At 53.1% G+C, this 24,774-nt stretch overlaps 1 protein-coding gene across 2 annotated transcripts in view; it reads left to right on the forward strand.

Moving 5' to 3' along the window:
• LOC143783175 (alanine aminotransferase 2-like) overlaps window positions 1–24,774 on the forward strand; it is an 88,336-nt gene that overhangs the window by 52,916 nt on the left and 10,646 nt on the right. For both annotated transcript variants that reach the window (XM_077271566.1, XM_077271567.1), the window contains one exon: window positions 12,731–12,867. In XM_077271566.1, the coding sequence (XP_077127681.1) occupies window positions 12,731–12,867 (137 nt within the window). The remainder of the gene's footprint in view (window positions 1–12,730; window positions 12,868–24,774) is intronic.

The following is a 24,774-nucleotide window of genomic DNA, read 5'->3' on the forward strand; positions in this document are numbered from 1 at the left end:
TCCTCCCCCTGCCCCGTAGGGCATCATGCAGCTCACCCCCCCTGCCCCATAGAGCATCATACAGCTCACCCCCCCTGCCCCATAGGGCATCATGCAACTCACCCCCCCTGCCCCATAGGGCATCATACAGCTCACCCCCCTGCCCCATAGGGCATCATGCAGCTCACCCCCCCTGCCCCGTAGGGCATCATGCATCTCACCCCCCTGCCCCATAGGGCATCATACAGCTCACCCCCCCCGCCCAATAGGGCATAATGCAGCTCATCCCCCCCTGCCCCGTAGGTCATCATGCAGCTCACCCCCCCTGCCCCATAGGGCATCATACAGCTCACCCCCCCCCGCCCCATAGGGCATCATGCAGCTCATCCCCCCCTGCCCCGTAGGACATCATGCAGCTCACCCCCTGCCCCATAGGGCATCATGCAGCTCACCCCCCTGCCCCATAGGACATCATGCAGCTCACCCCCTGCCCAATAGGACATCATGCAGCTCACCCCCTGCCCCATAGGGCATCATGCAGCTCACCCCCTGCCCCATAGGGCATCATGCAGCTCACCCCCCTGCCCCATAGGGCATCATGCAGCTCACCCCCCCTGCCCCATAGGACATCATGCAGCTCACCCCCTGCCCCATAGGACATCATGCAGCTCACCCCCTGCCCCATAGGGCATCATGCAGCTCATCCCCCCCCTGCCCCGTAGGGCATCATGCAGCTTACCCCCCTGCCCCATAGAGCATCATACAGCTCACCCCCCCTGCCCCATAGGGCATCATGCAACTCACCCCCCCTGCCCCATAGGGCATCATACAGCTCACCCCCCTGCCCCATAGGGCATCATGCAGCTCACCCCCCCTGCCCCATAGGGCATCATGCATCTCACCCCCCTGCCCCATAGGGCATCATACAGCTCACCCCCCCGCCCAATAGGGCATAATGCAGCTCATCCCCCCCTGCCCCGTAGGTCATCATGCAGCTCACCCCCCCTGCCCCATAGGGCATCATACAGCTCACCCCCCCCCCCGCCCCATAGGGCATCATGCAGCTCATCCCCCCCTGCCCCGTAGGACATCATGCAGCTCACCCCCTGCCCCATAGGGCATCATGCAGCTCACCCCCCTGCCCCATAGGACATCATGCAGCTCACCCCCTGCCCAATAGGACATCATGCAGCTCACCCCCTGCCCCATAGGGCATCATGCAGCTCACCCCCTGCCCCATAGGGCATCATGCAGCTCACCCCCCTGCCCCATAGGGCATCATGCAGCTCACCCCCCCTGCCCCATAGGACATCATGCAGCTCACCCCCTGCCCCATAGGACATCATGCAGCTCACCCCCTGCCCCATAGGGCATCATGCAGCTCACCCCCCTGCCCCATAGGACATCATGCAGCTCACCCCCCTGCCCCATAGGACATCATGCAGCTCACCCCCTGCCCCATAGGGCATCATAAAGCTCACCCCCCCTGCCCCATAGGGCATCATGCAGCTCATCCCCCCCTGCCCCGTAGGACATCATGCAGCTCACCCCCTGCCCCATAGGGCATCATGCAGCTCACCCCCCTGCCCCATAGGACATCATGCAGCTCACCCCCTGCCCAATAGGACATCATGCAGCTCACCCCCTGCCCCATAGGGCATCATGCAGCTCACCCCCTGCCCCATAGGGCATCATGCAGCTCACCCCCTGCCCCATAGGGCATCATGCAGCTCACCCCCCTGCCCCATAGGACATCATGCAGCTCACCCCCCTGCCCCATAGGACATCATGCAGCTCACCCCCTGCCCCATAGGACATCATGCAGCTCACCCCCTGCCCCATAGGGCATCATGCAGCTCACCCCCCCTGCCCCATAGGGCATCATGCAGCTCACCCCCCCTGCCCCATAGTGCATCATGCAGCTCACCCCCCTGCCCCATAGGACATCATGCAGCTCACCCCCTGCCCCATAGGACATCATGCAGCTCACCCCCTGCCCCATAGGGCATCATGCAGCTCACCCCCCTGCCCCATAGGGCATCATGCAGCTCATCCCCCCTGCCCCGTAGGGCATCATGCAGCTCATCCCCCCTGCCCCGTAGGGCATCATGCAGCTCACCCCCCCTGCCCCATAGGGCATCATGCAGCTCACCCCCCCTGCCCCATAGGGCATCATGCAGCTCACCCCCCTGCCCCATAGGACATCATGCAGCTCACCCCCTGCCCCATAGGACATCATGCAGCTCACCCCCTGCCCCATAGGGCATCATGCAGCTCACCCCCTGCCCCATACTACCATGACTCAATAATAATAAAAAAAAAAAAAAAGCACAGTACTCACCTCTCCTCCTCGCTCCCACGCTGACTCCTGCAGCGGCTCTACTCCGATGTCAGGAGCTGCGCTGCTGTCGGCCTCACACACAGCAGGTGCGCGATGAAGTGACGTCATCACGCACCTGCTGTGTGTCAGCGGCGAGGGGAATCATGGGAGAGGGAGCGTCATCTTAACAAGCGCTGAGGGGCGGCTTTGGCGCCGGGACCCCTGGCTTATGGCCCCATAGTGGCCGTGTGAGCTGGGGGCCCCTGAGGGAGCAGGAGGGGTCTGCGGGCTCTGATAGCGGGCAGTGTTTAGCCGCAATTTGCAGCAAACGCTGCCCGCTATTATAGTGAAATGAATTCACTCATGGGGACGTGGGGAAGCGTGAATATTCATTTCACTTTAGCAGCGGGGACAGGCTTTGGCTTCCTGTCACCCGCTGCTGCTCCGCTGGTACTGGGGGCCCCATAGCAGCAGCGTGGTGTGTGCCATTAGCGACACCCCACTTGCTGCGGGCCCCTGGAGCAGCGGGGGCCCTAGGCACTGCTGGCACTGTATGCCAGCAGGTGTCAGGGCCTGGGCCCACTGGAGAATCCTCCGGTTCTCCGGTGGGCCAGTCCGACGCTGTATGTGTGTGTGCTGTGCATGGCAGTAGTATGTGTGTGTGCTGTGAAGGCAGTATTATGTGTGTGCTGTGTATGGCAGTATTATGTGTGTGTGCTGTGCATGGCAGTAGTATGTGTGTGTGCTGTGAAGGCAGTATTATGTGTGTGCTGTGTATGGCAGTATTATGTGTGTGTGCTGTGCATGGCAGTAGTATGTGTGTGTGCTGTGAAGGCAGTATTATGTGTGTGCTGTGTATGGCAGTATTATGTGTGTGTGCTGTGCATGGCAGTAGTATGTGTGTGTGCTGTGAAGGCAGTATTATGTGTGTGCTGTGCATGGCAGTATTATGTGTGTGTGCTGTGCATGGCAGTAGTATGTGTGTGTGCTGTGAAGGCAGTATTATGTGTGTGCTGTGTATGGCAGTATTATGTGTGTGTGCTGTGCATGGCAGTAGTATGTGTGTGTGCTGTGAAGGCAGTATTATGTGTGTGCTGTGCATGGCAGTATTATGTGTGTGTGCTGTGCATGGCAGTAGTATGTGTGTGTGCTGTGAAGGCAGTATTATGTGTGTGCTGTGTATGGCAGTATTATGTGTGTGTGCTGTGCATGGCAGTAGTATGTGTGTGTGCTGTGAAGGCAGTATTATGTGTGTGCTGTGCATGGCAGTATTATGTGTGTGTGCTGTGCATGGCAGTAGTATGTGTGTGTGCTGTGAAGGCAGTATTATGTGTGTGCTGTGCATGGCAGTATTATGTGTGTGTGCTGTGCATGGCAGTAGTATGTGTGTGTGCTGTGCATGGCAGTAGTATGTGTGTGTGCTGTGAAGGCAGTATTATGTGTGTGCTGTGTATGGCAGTATTATGTGTGTGTGCTGTGCATGGCAGTAGTATGTGTGTGTGCTGTGAAGGCAGTATTATGTGTGTGCTGTGCATGGCAGTATTATGTGTGTGTGCTGTGCATGGCAGTAGTATGTGTGTGTGCTGTGAAGGCAGTATTATGTGTGTGCTGTGTATGGCAGTATTATGTGTGTGTGCTGTGCATGGCAGTAGTATGTGTGTGTGCTGTGAAGGCAGTATTATGTGTGTGCTGTGCATGGCAGTATTATGTGTGTGTGCTGTGCATGGCAGTAGTATGTGTGTGTGCTGTGCATGGCAGTAGTATGTGTGTGTGCTGTGCATGACAGTAGTATGTGTGTGTGCTGTGCATGGCAGTAGTATGTGTGTGTGCTGTGAAGGCAGTATTATGTGTGTGCTGTGTATGGCAGTATTATGTGTGTGTGCTGTGCATGGCAGTAGTATGTGTGTGTGCTGTGCATGGCAGTATTATGTGTGTGTGCTGTGCATGGCAGTAGTATGTGTGCTGTGAAGGCAGTATTATGTGTGTGCTGTGTATGGCAGTAGTATGTGTGCGCTGTGTATGGCAGTAGTATGTGTGCTGTGTATGGCAGTAGTGTGTGTGCTGTGTATGGCAATATTATGTGTGCTGTGTATGGCAGTATTATGTGTGTGTGCTGTGTATGGCAGTATTATGTGTGTGTGTGCTGTGTATGTCAGTATTATGTGTGTGTGCTGTGTATGGCAGTATTATGTGTGTGTGCTGTGTATGGCAGTATTATGTGTGTGTGCTGTGTATGGCAGTATTATGTGTGTGTGCTGTGTATGGCAGTATTATGTGTGTGTGCTGTGTATGGCAGTATTATGTGTGTGTGCTGTGTATGTCAGTATTATGTGTGTGTGTGCTGTGTATGTCAGTATTATGTGTGTGTGCTGTGTATGGCAGTATTATGTGTGTGTGCTGTGTATGGCAGTATTATGTGTGTGTGTGTGCTGTGTATGTCAGTATTATGTGTGTGTGCTGTGTATGGCAGTATTATGTGTGTGTGCTGTGTATGGCAGTATTATGTGTGTGTGCTGTGTATGTCAGTATTATGTGTGTGTGCTGTGTATGGCAGTATTATGTGTGTGTGCTGTGTATGGCAGTATTATGTGTGTGTGCTGTGTATGTCAGTATTATGTGAGTGTGCTGTGTATGGCAGTATTATGTGTGTGTGCTGTGTATGGCAGTATTATGTGTGTGTGCTGTGTATGGCAGTATTATGTGTGTGTGCTGTGTATGGCAGTATTATGTGTGTGTGCTGTGCATGGCAGTAGTATGTGTGCTGTGAAGGCAGTATTATGTGTGTGCTGTGTATGCCAGTATTATGTGTGTGTGCTGTGTATGTCAGTATTATGTGTGTGTGCTGTGTATGGCAGTATTATGTGTGTGTGCTGTGTATGTCAGTATTATGTGTGTGTGCTGTGTATGGCAGTATTATGTGTGTGTGCTGTGTATGGCAGTATTATGTGTGTGTGCTGTGTATGTGCAGCGCCCCAGAGTCCTGGTCGTTGCAGTACTGGTGCTCCGCCACTATGGGGAGCTATGGTGCGTCCGATGGCACTGAAGGAGTTCATCTGATCAGGTATCACAGACACCAATACATTTCACAGCTGGGCCTCCGGGGGGAGCTAAGGGTGCTATTCATTAGGCCACTCCCCACCATAGTGGGTAAACTGGGGGTCAGGCAGGAAGTTAGATCAGAAAGCTGACTGGGTTGGAACCAGGCAACACCTTGTGGCAGAGGGTGTTGTGGGGGAAGATTCAGTAGGGTCTCTGTCAGGGGTGGGATCCTGACAGAGGCTTGGCAACGAGAACGAACGTAACGGGACCGTGCCTGCTCCGGGTAGCGGCGGTGCCCAAGAAAGGATTAGAAGAGAGATAGATTGTGCTGAGTGAGAAACGGGATCACGCAAAGGAGAAATACCAGTAGGGGTCGTGCTGTAAGACCGAAGCAACATCCTACTGAGGCGCACTACCGGTGGCCGGAACGCCAAGGGAGTAGAATAACATTCAGCTTCAAGCAATACTCCAAACAGCGGCAGGACAGTCAGTCTCAGGCGGGCTGTCTAACTCAAATCACCTATGAAGTCTTGGGGGGCAACTAGTGGAGAGGGGCGACTCTAGGGTCCCGGAAGAACTCCAGGCCTACCCGTCAAACGGGTGCCGTTCCTACCCGAACCTCAGGGAGGGACGGAGGATTAGCAGAACATCATCTAGTCGAGTTGTGAGGGAACTTAAGAAACAGACACAACAGTTGTGGGGTACTTTCCGTAAGCACAGCAGGGAAGGACTACAACACATAGCGCTAAGAAGGAAGGCACAGATTTCCTCCTGTGAAGAGAACTCTGGAAGTGTCATTGGACCGGCCGGACTTGCGCAGCCTGGTGAGCCGTATTCTGGATTGAGGACTCAGAGATCTTCAGTAAAGAGGTAAAGAGACTGCAACCTGGTGTCCTTGTTATTTACCGCGACCTGCACCCCACAACTGCACCGTTACAACACCACTTATTGCACCGGACGTCCCCCACTGACAGACAGGGCCACGGACCGGGTCTAGCCACCGTGACAACCCCAGGACTGAGACCCGTAGGCCCGGTACCGGGTACCCCTCGGCCCTGCGGCGGTGTGGGGGGCGTTCCAACTTGGCGTCACGAACAGGATCTACTTAAGCCTGAAGAATCAGGTCATGTGTGCCTTGGAACTGTGATTTATTGTGCTTTGACTGTGCTTTATTACGAAGACTGTGTTGCGCCATTTACCGCCAAAATCCGCCGCCATTGCAGCGCTGAAGAGAGAAGGGGCGTGAAGTAGGCGTAGACAAGCTGGAGAGCGCGAACAGCGATGGCCGCCCAGTCTAAGTATTTCTGTGTCCTGAGGACGTGCCCGTCAACAGCCGAGGTCCGCCTCCTGATCCTGGTTGGATAGTGGAGACCATGGGGACGGGGCCGCCCACGAAAGAGACCGCGGGAAGAAGACATTGGAGGAAAGGCCAAGATGGCGACACCAGGAGCACCACGCGGGGCTGACCCGGTCCGGCCTGAGGCTGCGCAACCTGACATAGCCCCAGAAACGCCGACGCTGCGGGGTCTGACCCTCACAGGGTCACCGATGGGCCGACCCCCTCTGCCGCTGTCTGAGGAATGTGTGGCTGCAGCCGAGGCCCGACAGCTAGCCCGCAGGCTGGAGGCTGATGCCCGCGTGCTCACTCGGCTGGGCCAGCCTACGGAGATCCGTTTATCCCCAGTGTCCCCTGCTCCCTCCCACCTGGCCGCGGCTGAAGGTACGCTACAGACGGCGGGCCTGAAGATCATGCCGGACGCCGAACATCTACGGCGTCTGATGGCAGCGTGGCGGAGCCGGCCCCAGCCTGCAGAGCAGGTTGATTTAATTAGCACCCCGGAGATCCCGCCATCACACTGGGGTGTAGTGGTGGCCTTTAACCCTCAGTATGGACGCGGGGTTATCCAAGAAATCGGGGAGCCGCTACAGATCCACGTGGATCGGGAGGAGGTGGAGCCCTGCAGCGGAAGATTTCCCCGCGACCTGGAGCCAGGTGATGCGGTGACTTACACCAGATGGAGGAGGGCTGCGGGAGAGTCTGGCTGGATGGCGCGAGGTGTGCAACGATGCATTGCCCTCCAGGCTGCTGCCGGAACACCGGAAGAAGATGATCCCAAGGGGAAAGCAGCAGAGCCCGGCCCCGCGGAATCTCGAGGAGCCCGTCCTCGCCGTGCTCCGGAGGAACGTGTGCACCTACCCGTGAGAAGGGCGTCCCGGCGAGGGATTTTATCACTGCTGGGACCGGAACCGCTTCCTGGCGCACTAGTGCGATCCGTTGGCCTGGTGATGCCAGACCGGAGACCACCACAGTAAGATTCTACTGTACTTTGTTACTTGTAAAATAGTTACTGTTTTATTGCCTTTTATGATTGCTGCTAAAACCCGTTAAGGGTAAACTTTTAAGGGGATCCTTCTATGGACCCGGGATCCCTATTGTTTTTGGTTATTTTTCTATTTTTCTATGTTCTTCAAAAACTGTGAAATCATGAACAGTGCATGATCCGAACTTTTTGTAAATAGTTTGCACCTTATTAAAGGCGCTCCCTACTGGTTTTACTCAAAGACTCTTTGCGAAGATACCGCACTGGAACCTTTGCTGAGTATGGATTGGTAGCTTGGGAAGACACGCTACCTCACAGAGACTTGGTCCCCTCTTAAAGGGGATGTTCATTTATCGCATTTCAATAGTAAAATTGCTTAAGATAAATAGCAATAATGTCAATGAGAGAAAAGTGATGATAATGTTTGTACAAGAGAGTTATATGTGTTTAATTAGTTAAATGTGAAGGAATACTGATGATGTGCTCTGAGAAGTAAAAGGTGAAAGATAGAAGAAGGATGCAGTGGGCCCGTAGGGATAGATGTGGTGTCCAGCATGCAAGAAAGGAAGAAAGATAATGAGAAGGCTTAATGTTCGATAGACAATGTTTTGATAATGCTGATAGATAGTTAGGATAGAAGGTAAACCCTGAGTCCTCATAGGAGTCATGTAGAGATGGCTCAGTGCTCTTAAACTGAAAGTAATGTTATGTTCTATACTGTGTATAGTAGTTGAAAAGGCAGTAGGCCCTGGCTGAACGGGGCGGTCCTGTAACTGAAAGGAGAGGCAGAAGGTCTGGTGCCGATAGGACAGGCGGTCCTGCAGATTTAAAGAAGGAGAATGAAAAAGTTAAATTACCTTATAATGTGATTATGGGAAGGTCTTTAGTGGATTTAGAGTGTGAGTCCTTAAAGGCAATGTTAAATTATTGTTCAACAATTTTTGCACTTAGTAGAATACCCGGTTGGGTAACAGGAGTTATTTATAGCCTGTAATTTATAATGTTAACCATGTTTGTAACGTTCAAGTGTCCTCACCTCCCATAAAGGGAAGCTCTGTTCAGATATGCTTATTGTTATTGCACTCAACAAAATTGTATGTCTTTTTGCTAACTTGTATTGTTGTTTTCTTCCCAGTCCCGGAGTACTGTGTTTAACCAGGGGGGAGTGCAGCGCCCCAGAGTCCTGGTCGTTGCAGTACTGTGGCTCCGCCACTATGGGGAGCTATGGTGCGTCCGATGGCACTGAAGGAGTTCATCTGATCAGGTATCACAGACACCAATACATTTCACAGCTGGGCCTCCAGGGGGAGCTAAGGGTTCTATTCATTAGGCCACTCCCCACCATAGTGGGTAAACTGGGGGTCAGGCAGGAAGTTAGATCAGAAAGCTGACTGGGTTGGAACCAGGCAACACCTTGTGGCAGAGGGTGTTGTAGGGGAAGAGTCAGTAGGGTCTCTGTCAGGGGTGGGATCCTGACAGAGGCTTGGCAACGAGAACGATCGTAACGGGACCGTGCCAGCTCCGGGAAGCGGCGGTGCCCAAGAAAGGATTAGAAGAGAGATAGATTGTGCTGAGTGAGAAACGGGATCACGCAAAGGAGAAATACCAGTAGGAGTCGTGCTGTAAGACCGAAGCAACACCCTACTGAGGCGCAATACCGGTGGCCGGAACGCCGAGGGAGTAGAATAACATTCAGCTTCAAGCAATACTCCAAACAGCGGCAGGACAGTCAGTCTCAGGCGGGCTGTCTAACTCAAATCACCTATGAAGTCTTGGGAGGCAATTGCGGGAGAGGGGCGTCTCTAGGGTCCCGGAAGAACTCCAGGCCTATCCGACAAACGGGTGCCGTTCCTACCCGAACCTCAGGGAGGGACGGAGGATTAGCAGAACATCATCTAGTCGAGTTGTGAGGGAACTTAAGAAACAGACACAACAGTTGTGGGGTACTTTCCGTAAGCACAGCAGGGAAGGACTACAACACATAGCGCTAGGGGGAAGGCACAGATTTCCTCCTGTGAAGAGAACTCTGGAGGTGCCATTGGACCGGCCGGACTTGCGCAGCCTGGTGAGCCGTATTCTGGATTGAGGACTCAGAGATCTTCAGTAAAGAGGTAAAGAGACTGCAACCTGGTGTCCTTGTTATTTACCACGACCTGCACCCCACAACTGCACCGTTACAACACCACTTATTGCACCGGACGTCCCCCACTGACAGACAGGGCCACGGACCGGGTCTAGCCACCGTGACAACCCCAGGACTGAGACCCAGAGGCCCGGCTCCGGGTACCCCTCGGCCCTGCGGCGGAGTGGGGGCGCTCCATATGGCAGTATTATGTGTGTGTGCTGTGTATGTCAGTATTATGTGTGTGTGCTGTGTATGGCAGTATTATGTGTGTGTGCTGTGTATGTCAGTATTATGTGTGTGTGCTGTGTATGGCAGTATTATGTGTGTGTGCTGTGTATGGCAGTATTATGTGTGTGTGCTGTGTATGGCAGTATTATGTGTGTGTGCTGTGTATGGCAGTATTATGTGTGTGTGCTGTGTATGGCAGTATTATGTGTGTGTGCTGTGTATGGCAGTATTATGTGTGTGTGCTGTGTATGGCAGTATTATGTGTGTGTGCTGTGTATGTCAGTATTATGTGTGTGTGCTGTGTATGTCAGTATTATGTGTGTGTGCTGTGTATGGCAGTATTATGTGTGCGTGCTGTGTATGGCAGCATTATGTGTGTGTGCTGTGTATGTCAGTATTATGTGTGTGTGCTGTGCATGGCAGTAGTATGTGTGCTGTGAAGGCAGTATTATGTGTGTGCTGTGTATGCCAGTATTATGTGTGTGTGCTGTGTATGTCAGTATTATGTGTGTGTGCTGTGTATGGCAGTATTATGTGTGTGTGCTGTGTATGTCAGTATTATGTGTGTGTGCTGTGTATGGCAGTATTATGTGTGTGTGCTGTGTATGGCAGTATTATGTGTGTGTGCTGTGTATGGCAGTATTATGTGTGTGTGCTGTGTATGTCAGTATTATGTGTGTGTGCTGTGTATGGCAGTATTATGTGTGTGTGCTGTGTATGGCAGTATTATGTGTGTGTGCTGTGTATGTCAGTATTATGTGTGTGTGCTGTGTATGGCAGTATTATGTGTGTGTGCTGTGTATGGCAGTATTATGTGTGTGTGCTGTGTATGGCAGTATTATGTGTGTGTGCTGTGTATGTCAGTATTATGTGTGTGTGCTGTGTATGTCAGTATTATGTGTGTGTGCTGTGTATGGCAGTATTATGTGTGTGTGCTGTGTATGGCAGTATTATGTGTGTGTGCTGTGTATGTCAGTATTATGTGTGTGTGCTGTGTATGGCAGTATTATGTGTGTGTGCTGTGTATGGCAGTATTATGTGTGTGTGCTGTGTATGGCAGTATTATGTGTGTGTGCTGTGTATGGCAGTATTATGTGTGTGTGCTGTGTATGGCAGTATTATGTGTGTGTGCTGTGTATGGCAGTATTATGTGTGTGTGCTGTGTATGGCAGTATTATGTGTGTGTGCTGTGTATGGCAGTATTATGTGTGTGTGCTGTGTATGGCAGTATTATGTGTGTGTGCTGTGCATGGCAGTAGTATGTGTGCTGTGAAGGCAGTATTATGTGTGTGCTGTGTATGGCAGTATTATGTGTGTGTGCTGTGTATGTCAGTATTATGTGTGTGTGCTGTGTATGGCAGTATTATGTGTGTGTGCTGTGTATGTCAGTATTATGTGTGTGTGCTGTGTATGGCAGTATTATGTGTGTGTGCTGTGTATGTCAGTATTATGTGTGTGTGCTGTGTATGGCAGTATTATGTGTGTGTGCTGTGTATGGCAGTATTATGTGTGTGTGCTGTGTATGTCAGTATTATGTGTGTGTGCGGTGTATGGCAGTATTATGTGTGTGTGCTGTGTATGGCAGCATTATGTGTGTGCTGTGTATGGCATTATGTGTGTGTTGTGTATGGCAGTAGTATGTGTGTGTGCTGTGTATGGCAGTATGTGTGTTTGTGCTGTGTATGTCAGTATTATGTGTGTGCTGTGTATGGCATTATGTGTGTGTTGTGTATGGCAGTAGTATGTGTGTGTGTTGTGTATGGCAGTAGTATGTGTGTGTGCTGTGTATGGCAGTATGTGTGTGTGTGCTGTGTATGTCAGTATTATGTGTGTGTGCTGTGTATGGCAGTATTATGTGTGTGTGCTGTGTATGTCAGTATTATGTGTGTGTGCTGTGTATGGCAGTATTATGTGTGTGTGCTGTGTATGGCAGTATTATGTGTGTGTGCTGTGTATGTCAGTATTATGTGTGTTTGCGGTGTATGGCAGTATTATGTGTGTGTGCTGTGTATGGCAGCATTATGTGTGTGCTGTGTATGGCATTATGTGTGTGTTGTGTATGGCAGTAGTATGTGTGTGTGCTGTGTATGGCAGTATGTGTGTTTGTGCTGTGTATGTCAGTATTATGTGTGTGCTGTGTATGGCATTATGTGTGTGTTGTGTATGGCAGTAGTATGTGTGTGTGCTGTGTATGGCAGTAGTATGTGTGTGTGCTGTGTATGGCAGTATGTGTGTGTGTGCTGTGTATGTCAGTATTATGTGTGTGCTGTGTATGGCAGCATTATGTGTGTGCTGTGTATGGCATTATGTGTGTGTTGTGTATGGCAGTAGTATGTGTGTGTGCTGTGTATGGCAGTAGTATGTGTGTGTGCTGTGTATGGCAGTATGTGTGTGTGCTGTGTATGGCAGTAGTATATGTGTGTGCTGTGTATGGCAGTAATGCGTGTGCTGTGTATGTCAGCATTATGTGTGTGTGTGCTGTGTATGGCAGTATTATGTGTATGGCAGTATTATGTGTGTCTGCTGTGTATAGCAGTATTATATGTATGTGCTGTATATGGCAGTATTATTTGTGTGTGCTGTGTATGGCAGTATTATGTGTCCGCTCTCTGGCAGTACTATCTTTCCATTTTATGGCGGTATTATGTTTTGCCATGCTCTCTGGGTCAGGACGTGTTTTTCCTTTACCTTTGCTCATTCTTCTCCTCTCCTCCTCAGGTTTATCAGGATAACGTCTTCGGCCCAGGGGCGACTTTCCATTCTTTTAAGAAAGTTCTGTACGAAATGGGACGACAATACTCAGAACGGGTGCAACTAATATCAGTCAACTCCATCTCCAAGGGAATCAGCGGAGAGTGAGAAGGAATAATATCTAGTGTGGATATGAAAAGTCTTCACGCCCGGGGTAAAATGCCAGGTTCTTGTCATGTAAATATTTCTACCCAGAAGAGTCGGCTCATGACTTCTCCCCCCTTATGTCGCCCATAATCTGTACAAATCCAGTGAGGAACAAACTGAAATCATTCTGCGGGGAAAATAAAAATAACTGCAATAATGTGGTTGTATAAGTGTGCATGCCCTCCTATAATCGGGGCTTGGGATGTGCTCAGCAGCAGCCGAACACAATCTGTATACAGGAGATGTCCCCGCAATCTGTGGTGACCTGAAGAGGACGCTGTACACAGGAGATGTCCCCGCAATCTGTGGTGACCTGAAGAGGGCGCTGTACACAGGAGATGTCCCCGCAATCTGTGGTGACCTGAAGAGGACGCTGTACACAGGAGATGTCCCCACAATCTGTGGTGACCTGAAGAGGGCGCTGTACACAGGAGATGTCCCCGCAATCTGTGGTGACCTGAAGAGGGCGCTGCACACAGGAGATGTCCCCGCAATCTGTGGTGACCTGAAGAGGGCCCTGTACACAGGAGATGTCCCCGCAATCTGTGGTGACCTGAAGAGGACGCTGTACACAGGAGATGCCCCCGCAATCTGTGGTGACCTGAAGAGGGCGCCGTACACAGGAGATGCCCCCGCAATCTGTGGTGACCTGAAGAGGGCCCTGTACACAGGAGATGTCCCCGCAATCTGTGGTGACCTGAAGAGGGCCCTGTACACAGGAGATGCCCCGCAATCTGTGGTGACCTGAAGAGGACGCTGTACACAGGAGATGTCCCCGCAATCTGTGGTGACCTGAAGAGGGCGCTGTACACAGGAGATGTCCCCGCAATCTGTGGTGACCTGAAGAGGGCCCTGTACACAGGAGATGTCCCCGCAATCTGTGGTGACCTGAAGAGGACGCTGTACACAGGAGATGTCCCCACAATCTGTGGTGACCTGAAGAGGACGCTGTACACAGGAGATGTCCCCGCAATCTGCGGTGACCTGAAGAGGGCGCTGTACACAGGAGATGTCCCGCAATCTGTGGTGACCTGAAGAGGACGCTGTACACAGGAGATGTCCCCGCAATCTGTGGTGACCTGAAGAGGACGCTGTACACAGGAGATGCCCCCGCAATCTGTGGTGACCTGAAGAGGGCGCTGTACACAGGAGATGCCCCGCAATCTGTGGTGACCTGAAGAGGGCGCTGTACACAGGAGATGTCCCCACAATCTGTGGTGACCTGAAGAGGGCGCTGTACACAGGAGATGTCCCGCAATCTGTGGTGACCTGAAGAGGGCGCTGTACACAGGAGATGTCCCCGCAATCTGTGGTGACCTGAAGAGGGCGCTGTACACAGGAGATGTCCCGCAATCTGTGGTGACCTGAAGAGGGCGCTGTACACAGGAGATGCCCCGCAATCTGTGGTGACCTGAAGAGGACGCTGTACACAGGAGATGTCCCCGCAATCTGCGGTGACCTGAAGAGGGCGCTGTACACAGGAGATGTCCCCACAATCTGTGGTGACCTGAAGAGGGCGCTGTACACAGGAGATGTCCCGCAATCTGTGGTGACCTGAAGAGGGCGCTGTACACAGGAGATGCCCCGCAATCTGTGGTGACCTGAAGAGGACGCTGTACACAGGAGATGTCCCCGCAATCTGCGGTGACCTGAAGAGGGCGCTGTACACAGGAGATGTCCCCACAATCTGTGGTGACCTGAAGAGGGCGCTGTACACAGGAGATGTCCCCGCAATCTGTGGTGACCTGAAGAGGGCGCTGTACACAGGAGATGTCCCCGCAATCTGTGGTGACCTGAAGAGGGCGCTGTACACAGGAGATGTCCCCGCAATCTGTGGTGACCTGAAGAGGACGCTGTACACAGGAGATGTCCCCGCAATCTGTGGTGACCTGAAGAGAGCACTGTACACAGGAGATGCCCCCACAATCTGTGGTGACCTGAAGAGGGCGCTGTACACAGGAGATGTCCCCGCAATCTGTGGTGACCTGAAGAGGGCGCTGTACACAGGAGATGTCCCGCAATCTGTGGTGACCTGAAGAGGGCGCTGTACACAGGAGATGCCCCGCAATCTGTGGTGACCTGAAGAGGACGCTGTACACAGGAGATGTCCCCACAATCTGTGGTGACCTGAAGAGGGCGCTGTACACAGGAGATGTCCCCGCAATCTGTGGTGACCTGAAGAGGACGCTGTACACAGGAGATGTCCCCGCAATCTGTGGTGACCTGAAGAGAGCACTGTACACAGGAGATGCCCCCACAATCTGTGGTGACCTGAAGAGGGCGCTATACACAGGAGATGTCCCCGCAATCTGTGGTGATCTGAAGAGGGCGCTGTACACAGGAGATGTCCCCGCAATCTGTGGTGATCTGAAGAGGGCACTGTACACAGGAGATGTCCCGCAATCTGTGGTGACCTGAAGAGGGGGCTGTACACAGGAGATGCCCCGCAATCTGTGGTGACCTGAAGAGGACGCTGTACACAGAAGATGTCCCCGCAATCTGCGGTGACCTGAAGAGGACGCTGTACACAGGAGATGTCCCCGCAATCTGTGGTGACCTGAAGAGGACGCTGTACACAGGAGATGTCCCCGCAATCTGCGGTGACCTGAAGAGGACGCTGTACACAGGAGATGTCCCACAATCTGTGGTGACCTGAAGAGGGCGCTGTACACAGGAGATGTCCCCGCAATCTGTGGTGACCTGAAGAGGACGCTGTACACAGGAGATGCCCCCACAATCTGTGGTGACCTGAAGAGGGCGCTGTACACAGGAGATGTCCCCGCAATCTGTGGTGACCTGAAGAGGGCGCTGTACACAGGAGATGTCCCCGCAATCTGTGGTGACCTGAAGAGGGCGCTGTACACAGGAGATGCCCCCGCAATCTGTGGTGACCTGGAGAGGGCGCTGTACACAGGAGATGTCCCCGCAATCTGTGGTGACCTGAAGAGGGCGCTGTACATAGGAGATGTCCCCACAATCTGTGGTGACCTGAAGAGGACGCTGTACACAAGAGATGCCCCCACAATCTGTGGTGACCTGAAGAGGGCGCTGTACACAGGAGATGCCCCCGCAATCTGTGGTGACCTGAAGAGGACGCTGTACACAGGAGATGCCCCCACAATCTGTGGTGACCTGAAGAGGGCGCTGTACACAGGAGATGCCCCGCAATCTGTGGTGACCTGAAGAGGGCGCTGTACACAGGAGATGTCCCCGCAATCTGCGGTGACCTGAAGAGGACGCTGTACACAGGAGATGTCCCCGCAATCTGTGGTGACCTGAAGAGGGCGCCGTACACAGGAGATGTCCCCGCAATCTGTGGTGACCTGAAGAGGACGCTGTACACAGGAGATGTCCCCGCAATCTGTGGTGACCTGAAGAGGACGCTGTACACAGGAGATGTCCCCGCAATCTGTGGTGACCTGAAGAGGGCGCTGTACATAGGAGATGTCCCCACAATCTGTGGTGACCTGAAGAGAGCACTGTACACAGGAGATGCCCCCACAATCTGTGGTGACCTGAAGAGGGCGCTGTACACAGGAGATGTCCCCGCAATCTGTGGTGATCTGAAGAGGGCGCTGTACACAGGAGATGTCCCCGCAATCTGTGGTGATCTGAAGAGGGCACTGTACACAGGAGATGTCCCGCAATCTGTGGTGACCTGAAGAGGGGGCTGTACACAGGAGATGTCCCCGCAATCTGTGGTGACCTGAAGAGGGCGCTGTACACAGGAGATGTCCCCGCAATCTGCGGTGACCTGAAGAGGACGCTGTACACAGGAGATGTCCCCGCAATCTGTGGTGACCTGAAGAGGACGCTGTACACAGGAGATGTCCCCGCAATCTGCGGTGACCTGAAGAGGACGCTGTACACAGGAGATGTCCCACAATCTGTGGTGACCTGAAGAGGGCGCTGTACACAGGAGATGTCCCCGCAATCTGTGGTGACCTGAAGAGGACGCTGTGCACAGGAGATGCCCCCACAATCTGTGGTGACCTGAAGAGAGCGCTGTACACAGGAGATGCCCCCACAATCTGTGGTGACCTGAAGAGGGCGCTGTACACAGGAGATGTCCCCGCAATCTGTGGTGACCTGAAGAGGGCGCTGTACACAGGAGATGCCCCCGCAATCTGTGGTGACCTGGAGAGGGCGCTGTACACAGGAGATGTCCCCTGCAATCTGTGGTGACCTGAAGAGGGCGCTGTACACAGGAGATGTCCCCGCAATCTGTGGTGACCTGAAGAGGGCGCTGTACACAGGAGATGTCCCCGCAATCTGTGGTGACCTGAAGAGGGCGCTGTACACAGGAGATGTCCCCGCAATCTGTGGTGACCTGAAGAGGACGCTGTACACAGGAGATGTCCCCGCAATCTGTGGTGACCTGAAGAGGGCGCTGTACACAGGAGATGTCCCCGCAATCTGTGGTGACCTGAAGAGGGCGCTGTACACAGGAGATGTCCCCGCAATCTGTGGTGACCTGAAGAGGACGCTGTACACAGGAGATGTCCCCGCAATCTGTGGTGGCCTGAAGAGGGCGCTGTACACAGGAGATGTCCCCGCAATCTGTGGTGACCTGAAGAGGGCGCTGTACACAGGAGATGTCCCCGCAATCTGTGGTGACCTGAAGAGGGCGCTGTACACAGGAGATGTCCCCGCAATCTGTGGTGGCCTGAAGAGGGCGCTGTACACAGGAGATGCCTTGGCAATCTGTGGTGACCTGAAGAGGGCGCTGTACACAGGAGATGCCTCAGCAATCTGTGGTGACCTGAAGAGGGCGCTGTACACAGGAGATGCCCCCGCAATCTGTGGTGACCTGAAGAAGGCGCTGTACACAGGAGATGCCCCCACAACCTGTGGTGACCTGAAGAGGAGGCTGTACACAGGAGATGCCCCCGCAATCTGATGACCTGAAGAGGGGGCTGTACACAGGAGAGACCCCCGCAGTCTGTGGTGACCTGAAGAGGGCGCTGTACACAGGAGATGCCCCGCAATCTGTAATGACCTGAAGAGGACGCTGTACACAGGAGACGCCCCCGCAATCTGTGGTGACCTGAAGAGGACGCTGTACACAGGAGAGACCCCCGCAATCTGTGGTGACTTGAAGAGGGCGCTGTACACAGGAGATGCCCCGCAATCTGTAATGACCTGAAGAGGACGCTGTACACAGGAGATGTCCCCGCAATCTGTGGTGACCTGAGGAGAGCGCTGTACACAGGAGATGTCCCCGCAATCTGTGGTGACCTGAAGAGGACGCTGTACACAGGAGATGCCCCCGCAATCTGTGGTGACCTGAAGAGGACGCTGTACACAGGAGAGACCCCCGCAATCTGTGGTGACTTGAAGAGGGCGCTGTACACAGGAGATGCCCCGCAATCTGTAATGACCTGAAGAGGACGCTGTACACAGGAGATGTCCCCGCAATCTGTGGTGACCTGAGGAGAGCGCTGTACACAGGAGATGTCCCCGCAATCTGTGGTGACCTGAAGAGGACGCTGTACACAGGAGAGACCCCCGCAATCTGTGGTGACTTGAAGAGGGCGCTGTACACAGGAGATGCCCCGCAATCTGTAATGACCTGAAGAGGACACTGTACACAGGAGATGCCCCGCAATCTGTAAAGACCTGAAGAGGACGCTGTACACAGTAGATGCCCCGCAATCTGTAATGACCTGAAGAGGGCACTGTACACAGGAGATGTCCACGCAATCTGTAATGACCTGAAGAGGGCGCTGGACACAGGAGACGCCCCCGCAATCTGTGGTGACCTGAAGAGGGCGCTGTACACAGGGGATGCCCCCACAATCTGTGGTGACCTGAAGAGGACGCTGTACACAGGAGATGTCCCCGCAATCTGTGGTGACCTGAAGAGGACGCTGTACACAGGAGATGCCCCCGCAATCTGTGGTGACCTGAAGAGGGCGCTGTACACAGGAGATGTCCCCGCAATCTGTGGTGACCTGAAGAGGGCGCTGTACACAGCAGATGTCCCCGCAATCTGTGGTGACCTGAAGAGGACGCTGTACACAGGAGATGCCCCCACAATCTGTGGTGACCTGAAGAGGACGCTGTACACAGGAGATGTCCCCGCAATCTGTGGTGACCTGAAGAGGACGCTATACACAGGAGAGACCCCCGCAATCTGTGGTGACCTGAAGAGGACGCTGTACACAGGAGAGACCCCCGCAATCTGTGGTGACCTGATGAGGACGCTGAACACAGGAGAGACTCCTGAAATCTGTGGTGACCTGAAGAGGGTGCTATACACAGGAGAGGCCCCGCAATCTGTGATGACCTGAAGAGGACGCTGTACACAGGAGATGTCCCGCAATCTGTGGTGACCTGAAGAGGACGCTGTACACAGGAGATGTCCTCGCAATCTGTGGTGACCTGAAGAGGGCGCTGTACATAGGAGATGCCCCTGCAATCTGTGGTGACCTGAAGAGGACGCTGTACACAGGAGATGCCCCTGCAATCTGTGGTGACCTGAAGAGGGCGCTGTACACAGGAGATGTCCCCGCAATCTGTGGTGACCTGTAGAGGACGCTGTACACAGGAGATGCTCCTGCAATCTGTGGTGACCTGAAGAGGGCGCTGTACACAGGAGATTCCCCCGCAATCTGTGGTGACCTGAAGAGGACGCTGTACACAGGAGATGTCCCCGCAATCTGTGGTGACCTGAAGAGGACGCTGTACACAGGAGATGTCCCCGCAATCTGTGGTGACCTGAAGAGGGCGCTGTACACAGGAGATGCCCCCACAATCTGTGGTGACCTGAAGAGGGCGCTGTACACAGGAGATGCCCCCACAATCTGTGGTGACCTGAAGAGGACGCTGTACACAGGAGATGCCCCCACAATCTGTGGTGACCTGATGAGGGCGCTGTACACTGGAGATGCCCCCGCAATCTGTGGTGACCTGAAGAGGACGCTGTACACAGGAGATGTCCCCGCAATCTGTGGTGACCTGAAGAGGGCGCTGTACACAGGAGATGCCCCCGCAATCTGTGGTGACCTGAAGAGGACGCTGTACACAGGAGATGCCCCGCAATCTGTAATGACCTGAAGAGGACGCTGTACACAGGAGATGTCCCCGCAATCTGTGGTGACCTGAGGAGAGCGCTGTACACAGGAGATGTCCCCGCAATCTGTGGTGACCTGAAGAGGACGCTGTACACAGGAGATGCCCTCGCAATCTGTGGTGACCTGAAGAGGACGCTGTACACAGGAGAGACCCCCGCAATCTGTGGTGACTTGAAGAGGGCGCTGTACACAGGAGATGTCCCCGCAATCTGTGGTGACCTGAAGAGGGCGCTGTACACAGGAGATGCCCCCGCAATCTGTGGTGACCTGAAGAGGGCGCTGTACATAGGAGCTGTCCCCGCTATCTGTGGTGACCTGAAGAGGACGCTGTACACAGGAGATGCCCCCACAATCTGTGGTGACCTGAAGAGGGCACTGTACACAGGAGATGTCCCCGCAATCTGTGGTGACCTGAAGAGGATGCTATACACAGATGTCCCCGCAATCTGTGGTGACCTGAAGAGGATGCCGTACACAGGAGACGCCCCCGCTATCTGTGGTGACCTGAAGAGGACGCTGTACACAGGAGAGGCCCTGCAATCTGTGGTGACCTGAAGAGGCCGCTGTAAACAGGAGATGCCCTGCAATCTGTGGTGACCTGAAGAGGACGCTGTACACAGGAGATGCCCCCGCTATCTGTGGTGACCTGAAGAGGCCGCCGTACACAGGAGATGCCCCCACAATCTGTGGTGACCTGAGGAGAGCGCTGTACACAGGAGATGTCCCCGCAATCTGTGGTGACCTGAAGAGGGCGCTGTACACAGGAGATGCCCCCGCAATCTGTGGTGACCTGAAGAGGGCGCTGTACATAGGAGCTGTCCCCGCTATCTGTGGTGACCTGAAGAGGACGCTGTACACAGGAGATGTCCCCGCAATCTGTGGTGACCTGAAGAGGATGCTATACACAGATGTCCCCGCAATCTGTGGTGACCTGAAGAGGATGCCGTACACAGGAGACGCCCCCGCTATCTGTGGTGACCTGAAGAGGACGCTGTACACAAGAGAGGCCCTGCAATCTGTGGTGACCTGAAGAGGCCGCTGTAAACAGGAGATGCCCTGCAATCTGTGGTGACCTGAAGAGGACGCTGTACACAGGAGATGCCCCCGCTATCTGTGGTGACCTGAAGAGGCCGCCGTACACAGGAGATGCCCCCACAATCTGTGGTGACCTGAAGAGGGCGCTGTACACAGGAGATGTCCCCGCAATCTGTGGTGACCTGAAGAGGACGCTGTACACAGGAGATGCCCCCGCAATCTGTGGTGACCTGAACAGGACGCTGTACACAGGAGATGCCCCCGCAATCTGTGGTGACCTGAAGGGGACGCTGTACACAGGAGATGTCCCCGCTATCTGTAGTGATCTGAAGAGGCCGCCGTACACAGATGTCCCCGCAATCTGTGGTGACCTGAAGAGGACGCTGTACACAGATGTCCCCGCAATCTGTGGTGACCTGAAGAGGGCGCTGTACACAGGAGATGCCCCCGCAATCTGTGGTGACCTGAAGAGGGCGCTGTACACAGGAGATGTCCCCGCAATCTGTGGTGACCTGAAGGGGGCGCTGTACACAGGAGATGTCCCAGCTATCTGTAGTGATCTGAAGAGGCCGCCGTACACAGATGTCCCCGCAATCTGTGGTGACCTGAAGAGGGCGCTGTACACAGGAGATGTCCCCGCAATCTGTGGTGACCTGAAGAGGGCGCTGTACACAGGAGATGTCCCCGCAATCTGTGGTGACCTGAAGAGGGTGCTGTACACAGGAAATGCCCCCGCTATCTGTGGTGACCTGAAGAGGACGCTGTACACAGGAGATGCCCCGAAATCTGTGGTGACCTGAAGAGGGCGCTGTACACAGGAAATGCCCCCGCTATCTGTGGTGACCTGAAGAGGGCGCTGTACACAGGAGATGCCTTCGCAATCTGTGGTGACCTGAAGAGGGCGCTGTACACAGATGTCCCCGCAATCTGTGGTGACCTGAAGAGGGCGCTGTACACAGGAGATGTCCCCGCAATCTGTGGTGACCTGAAGAGGGCGCTGTACACAGGAGATGTCCCCGCAATCTGTGGTGACCTGAAGAGGGCGCTGTACACAGGAAATGCCCCCGCTATCTGTGGTGACCTGAAGAGGACGCTGTACACAGGAGATGCCCCGAAATCTGTGGTGACCTGAAGAGGGCGCTGTACACAGGAAATGCCCCCGCTATCTGTGGTGACCTGAAGAGGACGCTGTACACAGGAGATGCCCCGAAATCTGACAGATGTGGAGCTGCTGCCAGGAGGAGGAGCTGGCGAAGGTCATCAATCCCAGATATGCCGAGTGATTAACACCGACCCAAAAACACTGAGCGCTGCCATAATGTCACAGGGGCCTGCAACAAAGGATTAGTGTACAGGTGTGCAGACCACATTATTTCACTGGTTTTTTTTCCTACTCAAGAGATTTCACTTTGTTTCTTACTGGAGTTGCACAGAATATGGGCGGAGACTTTGGGAGATCTATGCCCCGCCCTTAGTCCTGAACAGCTAATTTACATATTATAGTAGCTGGGATTTTTCTGGAATAAGATATCGGATCGCAGATATGAAGGTAAAAAGGGGAAAAATTTCTGAAATGTTTCTTGTACAGTACATGACAAAAACCTGATATTTTGCCAGGAGCGTGAAGACTTTTATATGCACTGTATCTATCAATCTATTCACCCTACATGCAGTAAAGTATGTGTCCCCCATATCCACCTCCAGGGGCTTCTATGTCCTCATCTACATTATTATTATTATTATTCATTATTATATCGCCATTTATTCCATGCGCTTTACATGTGAGGAGGGTTATACATAATAAAAACAAGTACAGTAATCTTACACACAATACTGGTACAGGAGGAGAGAAGACCCTGCCCGCAAGGGCTCACAATCTACAAGAGATGGGTGAGGATACAGTCGGAGAGGGTAGCTCTGGTCGTGCAGCGGTTTGATGGATCGGTGGTTACTGCAGGTTGTAGGCTTGTCGAAAGAGGTAGGTCTTCAGGTTCTTTTTGAAGGTTTCGATGGTAGGTGAGAGTCTGATATGTTGTGGTAGAGAGTTCCAGAGTAGGGGGGATGCGTGGGAGAAATCTTGCATGCGATTGTGGGAAGAGGCGATAAGAGGGGAGTAGAGAAGGAGATCTTGTGAGGATCGGAGGTCGCATGCAGGAAAGTACCGGGATATAAGGTCACAGATGTATGGAGGAGACAGGTTGCGGGTGGCTTTGTTTGTCATGGTTAGGGTTTTGAAATGGAATCTCTGGGTAATTGGAAGCCAGTGGAGGGATTGACATAGTGGGGGGGGACAGGTGGACTAGTCGAGCAGCAGAGTTTAGAATAGATTGGAGGGGTGCGAGAGTGTTAGAGGGGAGGCCACAGAGCAGGAGGTTGCAGTTGTCAAGGCGGGAGTTGATGAGGCATGGACTAGGGGTTTTGCAGATTCTTGGTTGAGGAATGTATGGATCTGGGAATTATTTTTGAGTTGAAGTCAGTAAGAAGTGGAGAGGGTTTGGATATGTGGTTTGAAGGAGAGATCAGAGTAAAGGATTACCCCGAGACAGCGAGCTTGTGGGCCTGGGAGAGTGAGCAGCCATTTACTTTAATGAATAGGTCTGTTGGGGGAGTCGAGTGAGATGGGGGAAAGATGATGAATTCTACTTTGTCCATGTTAAGTTTTAGAAATCTAGCGGAGAAGGATGAAATAGCGGACAGACATTGTGGGATTCTGGTTAGTAGGGAGGTGATATCTGGTCCACAGATGTAGATCTGTGTCATCAGCATAGAGGTGATACTGAAAGCCGGAGGACTCTATAAGCTGTCCCAGTCTGAAGGTGTAAATGGAGAAGAGCAGGTGCCTTAGGAATGAACCTTGCAGGACTCCGACAGATAGGGGGCATGGTGAGGAGGTGGTGTGTGAGTGGGAGATGCTGAATGTCCAGTCCTTTAGGTATGATGCGATCCAAGATAGGGCCAAGTTTGTGATGCCAAGAGATGAAAAGGTCTGTAATGTTAGAGAATGGTCCACTGTGTCAAAGGCAGAGGACAGGTCCAAGAGGAGAGGACAGAGTAGTGTAGAAGGCAGAGGATAGGTCCAGAGGAGGACAGAGTGGTGTAGGAGGCAGAGGACAGGTCCAGGAAGAGGAGAACAGAGTACTGTACAAGGCAGAGGACAGGTCCAAGAGGAGGAGGACAGAGTAGTGTTGCTTGGCTTTGGCAGTTAGTAGATCATTGGTGACTTTATTCAGGGCAGTTTCATTGGAGTGATGCGGTCAGAAGCCAGATTGAAAGCAGTCGAAGAGGTAGCGGGAGGAATGATGGGAGGACAGTTCAAGATGGACGTGTTGTTCCAGTAGTTTTGAGAAGATAAGTGGTATGGGGCGATAACTAGATACAGAGGATGGATCAAAAGAGGTCTTTTTTAGGATGAGTGTGATTGAGGCATGAAAGGAAAACACCAGTTGTTAGTGATAGGTTGAAGAGATGGGTTAGGTTTGGGATGAAGACTGTGGTGAGGTTTGGGATGAAGTGGGATGGGATTGGGTCAAGTGCACAGGTGATGAGATGTGATCTTGAGAGTAAGGCGGAAAGTTGATCTTCTGTGATGGTGGAGAAGTTGGTTTTGGAGGAGGAGGGCTGAGTAGTTAGGAAGAGGGTTGTAGGCCAAAGCTTTCTCTGATGTTATCAATCTACTGCTTGAAGAATGAGGCAAAGTCTTCAGCTGAGATGATTGGAGAGTGAGGAGGTACTAGGGACAGAGGAGAGAATTGA

This window comes from Ranitomeya variabilis, chromosome 6 (assembly GCF_051348905.1).
Source record: "Ranitomeya variabilis isolate aRanVar5 chromosome 6, aRanVar5.hap1, whole genome shotgun sequence".
NCBI classification, from domain to species: domain Eukaryota; kingdom Metazoa; phylum Chordata; class Amphibia; order Anura; family Dendrobatidae; genus Ranitomeya; species Ranitomeya variabilis.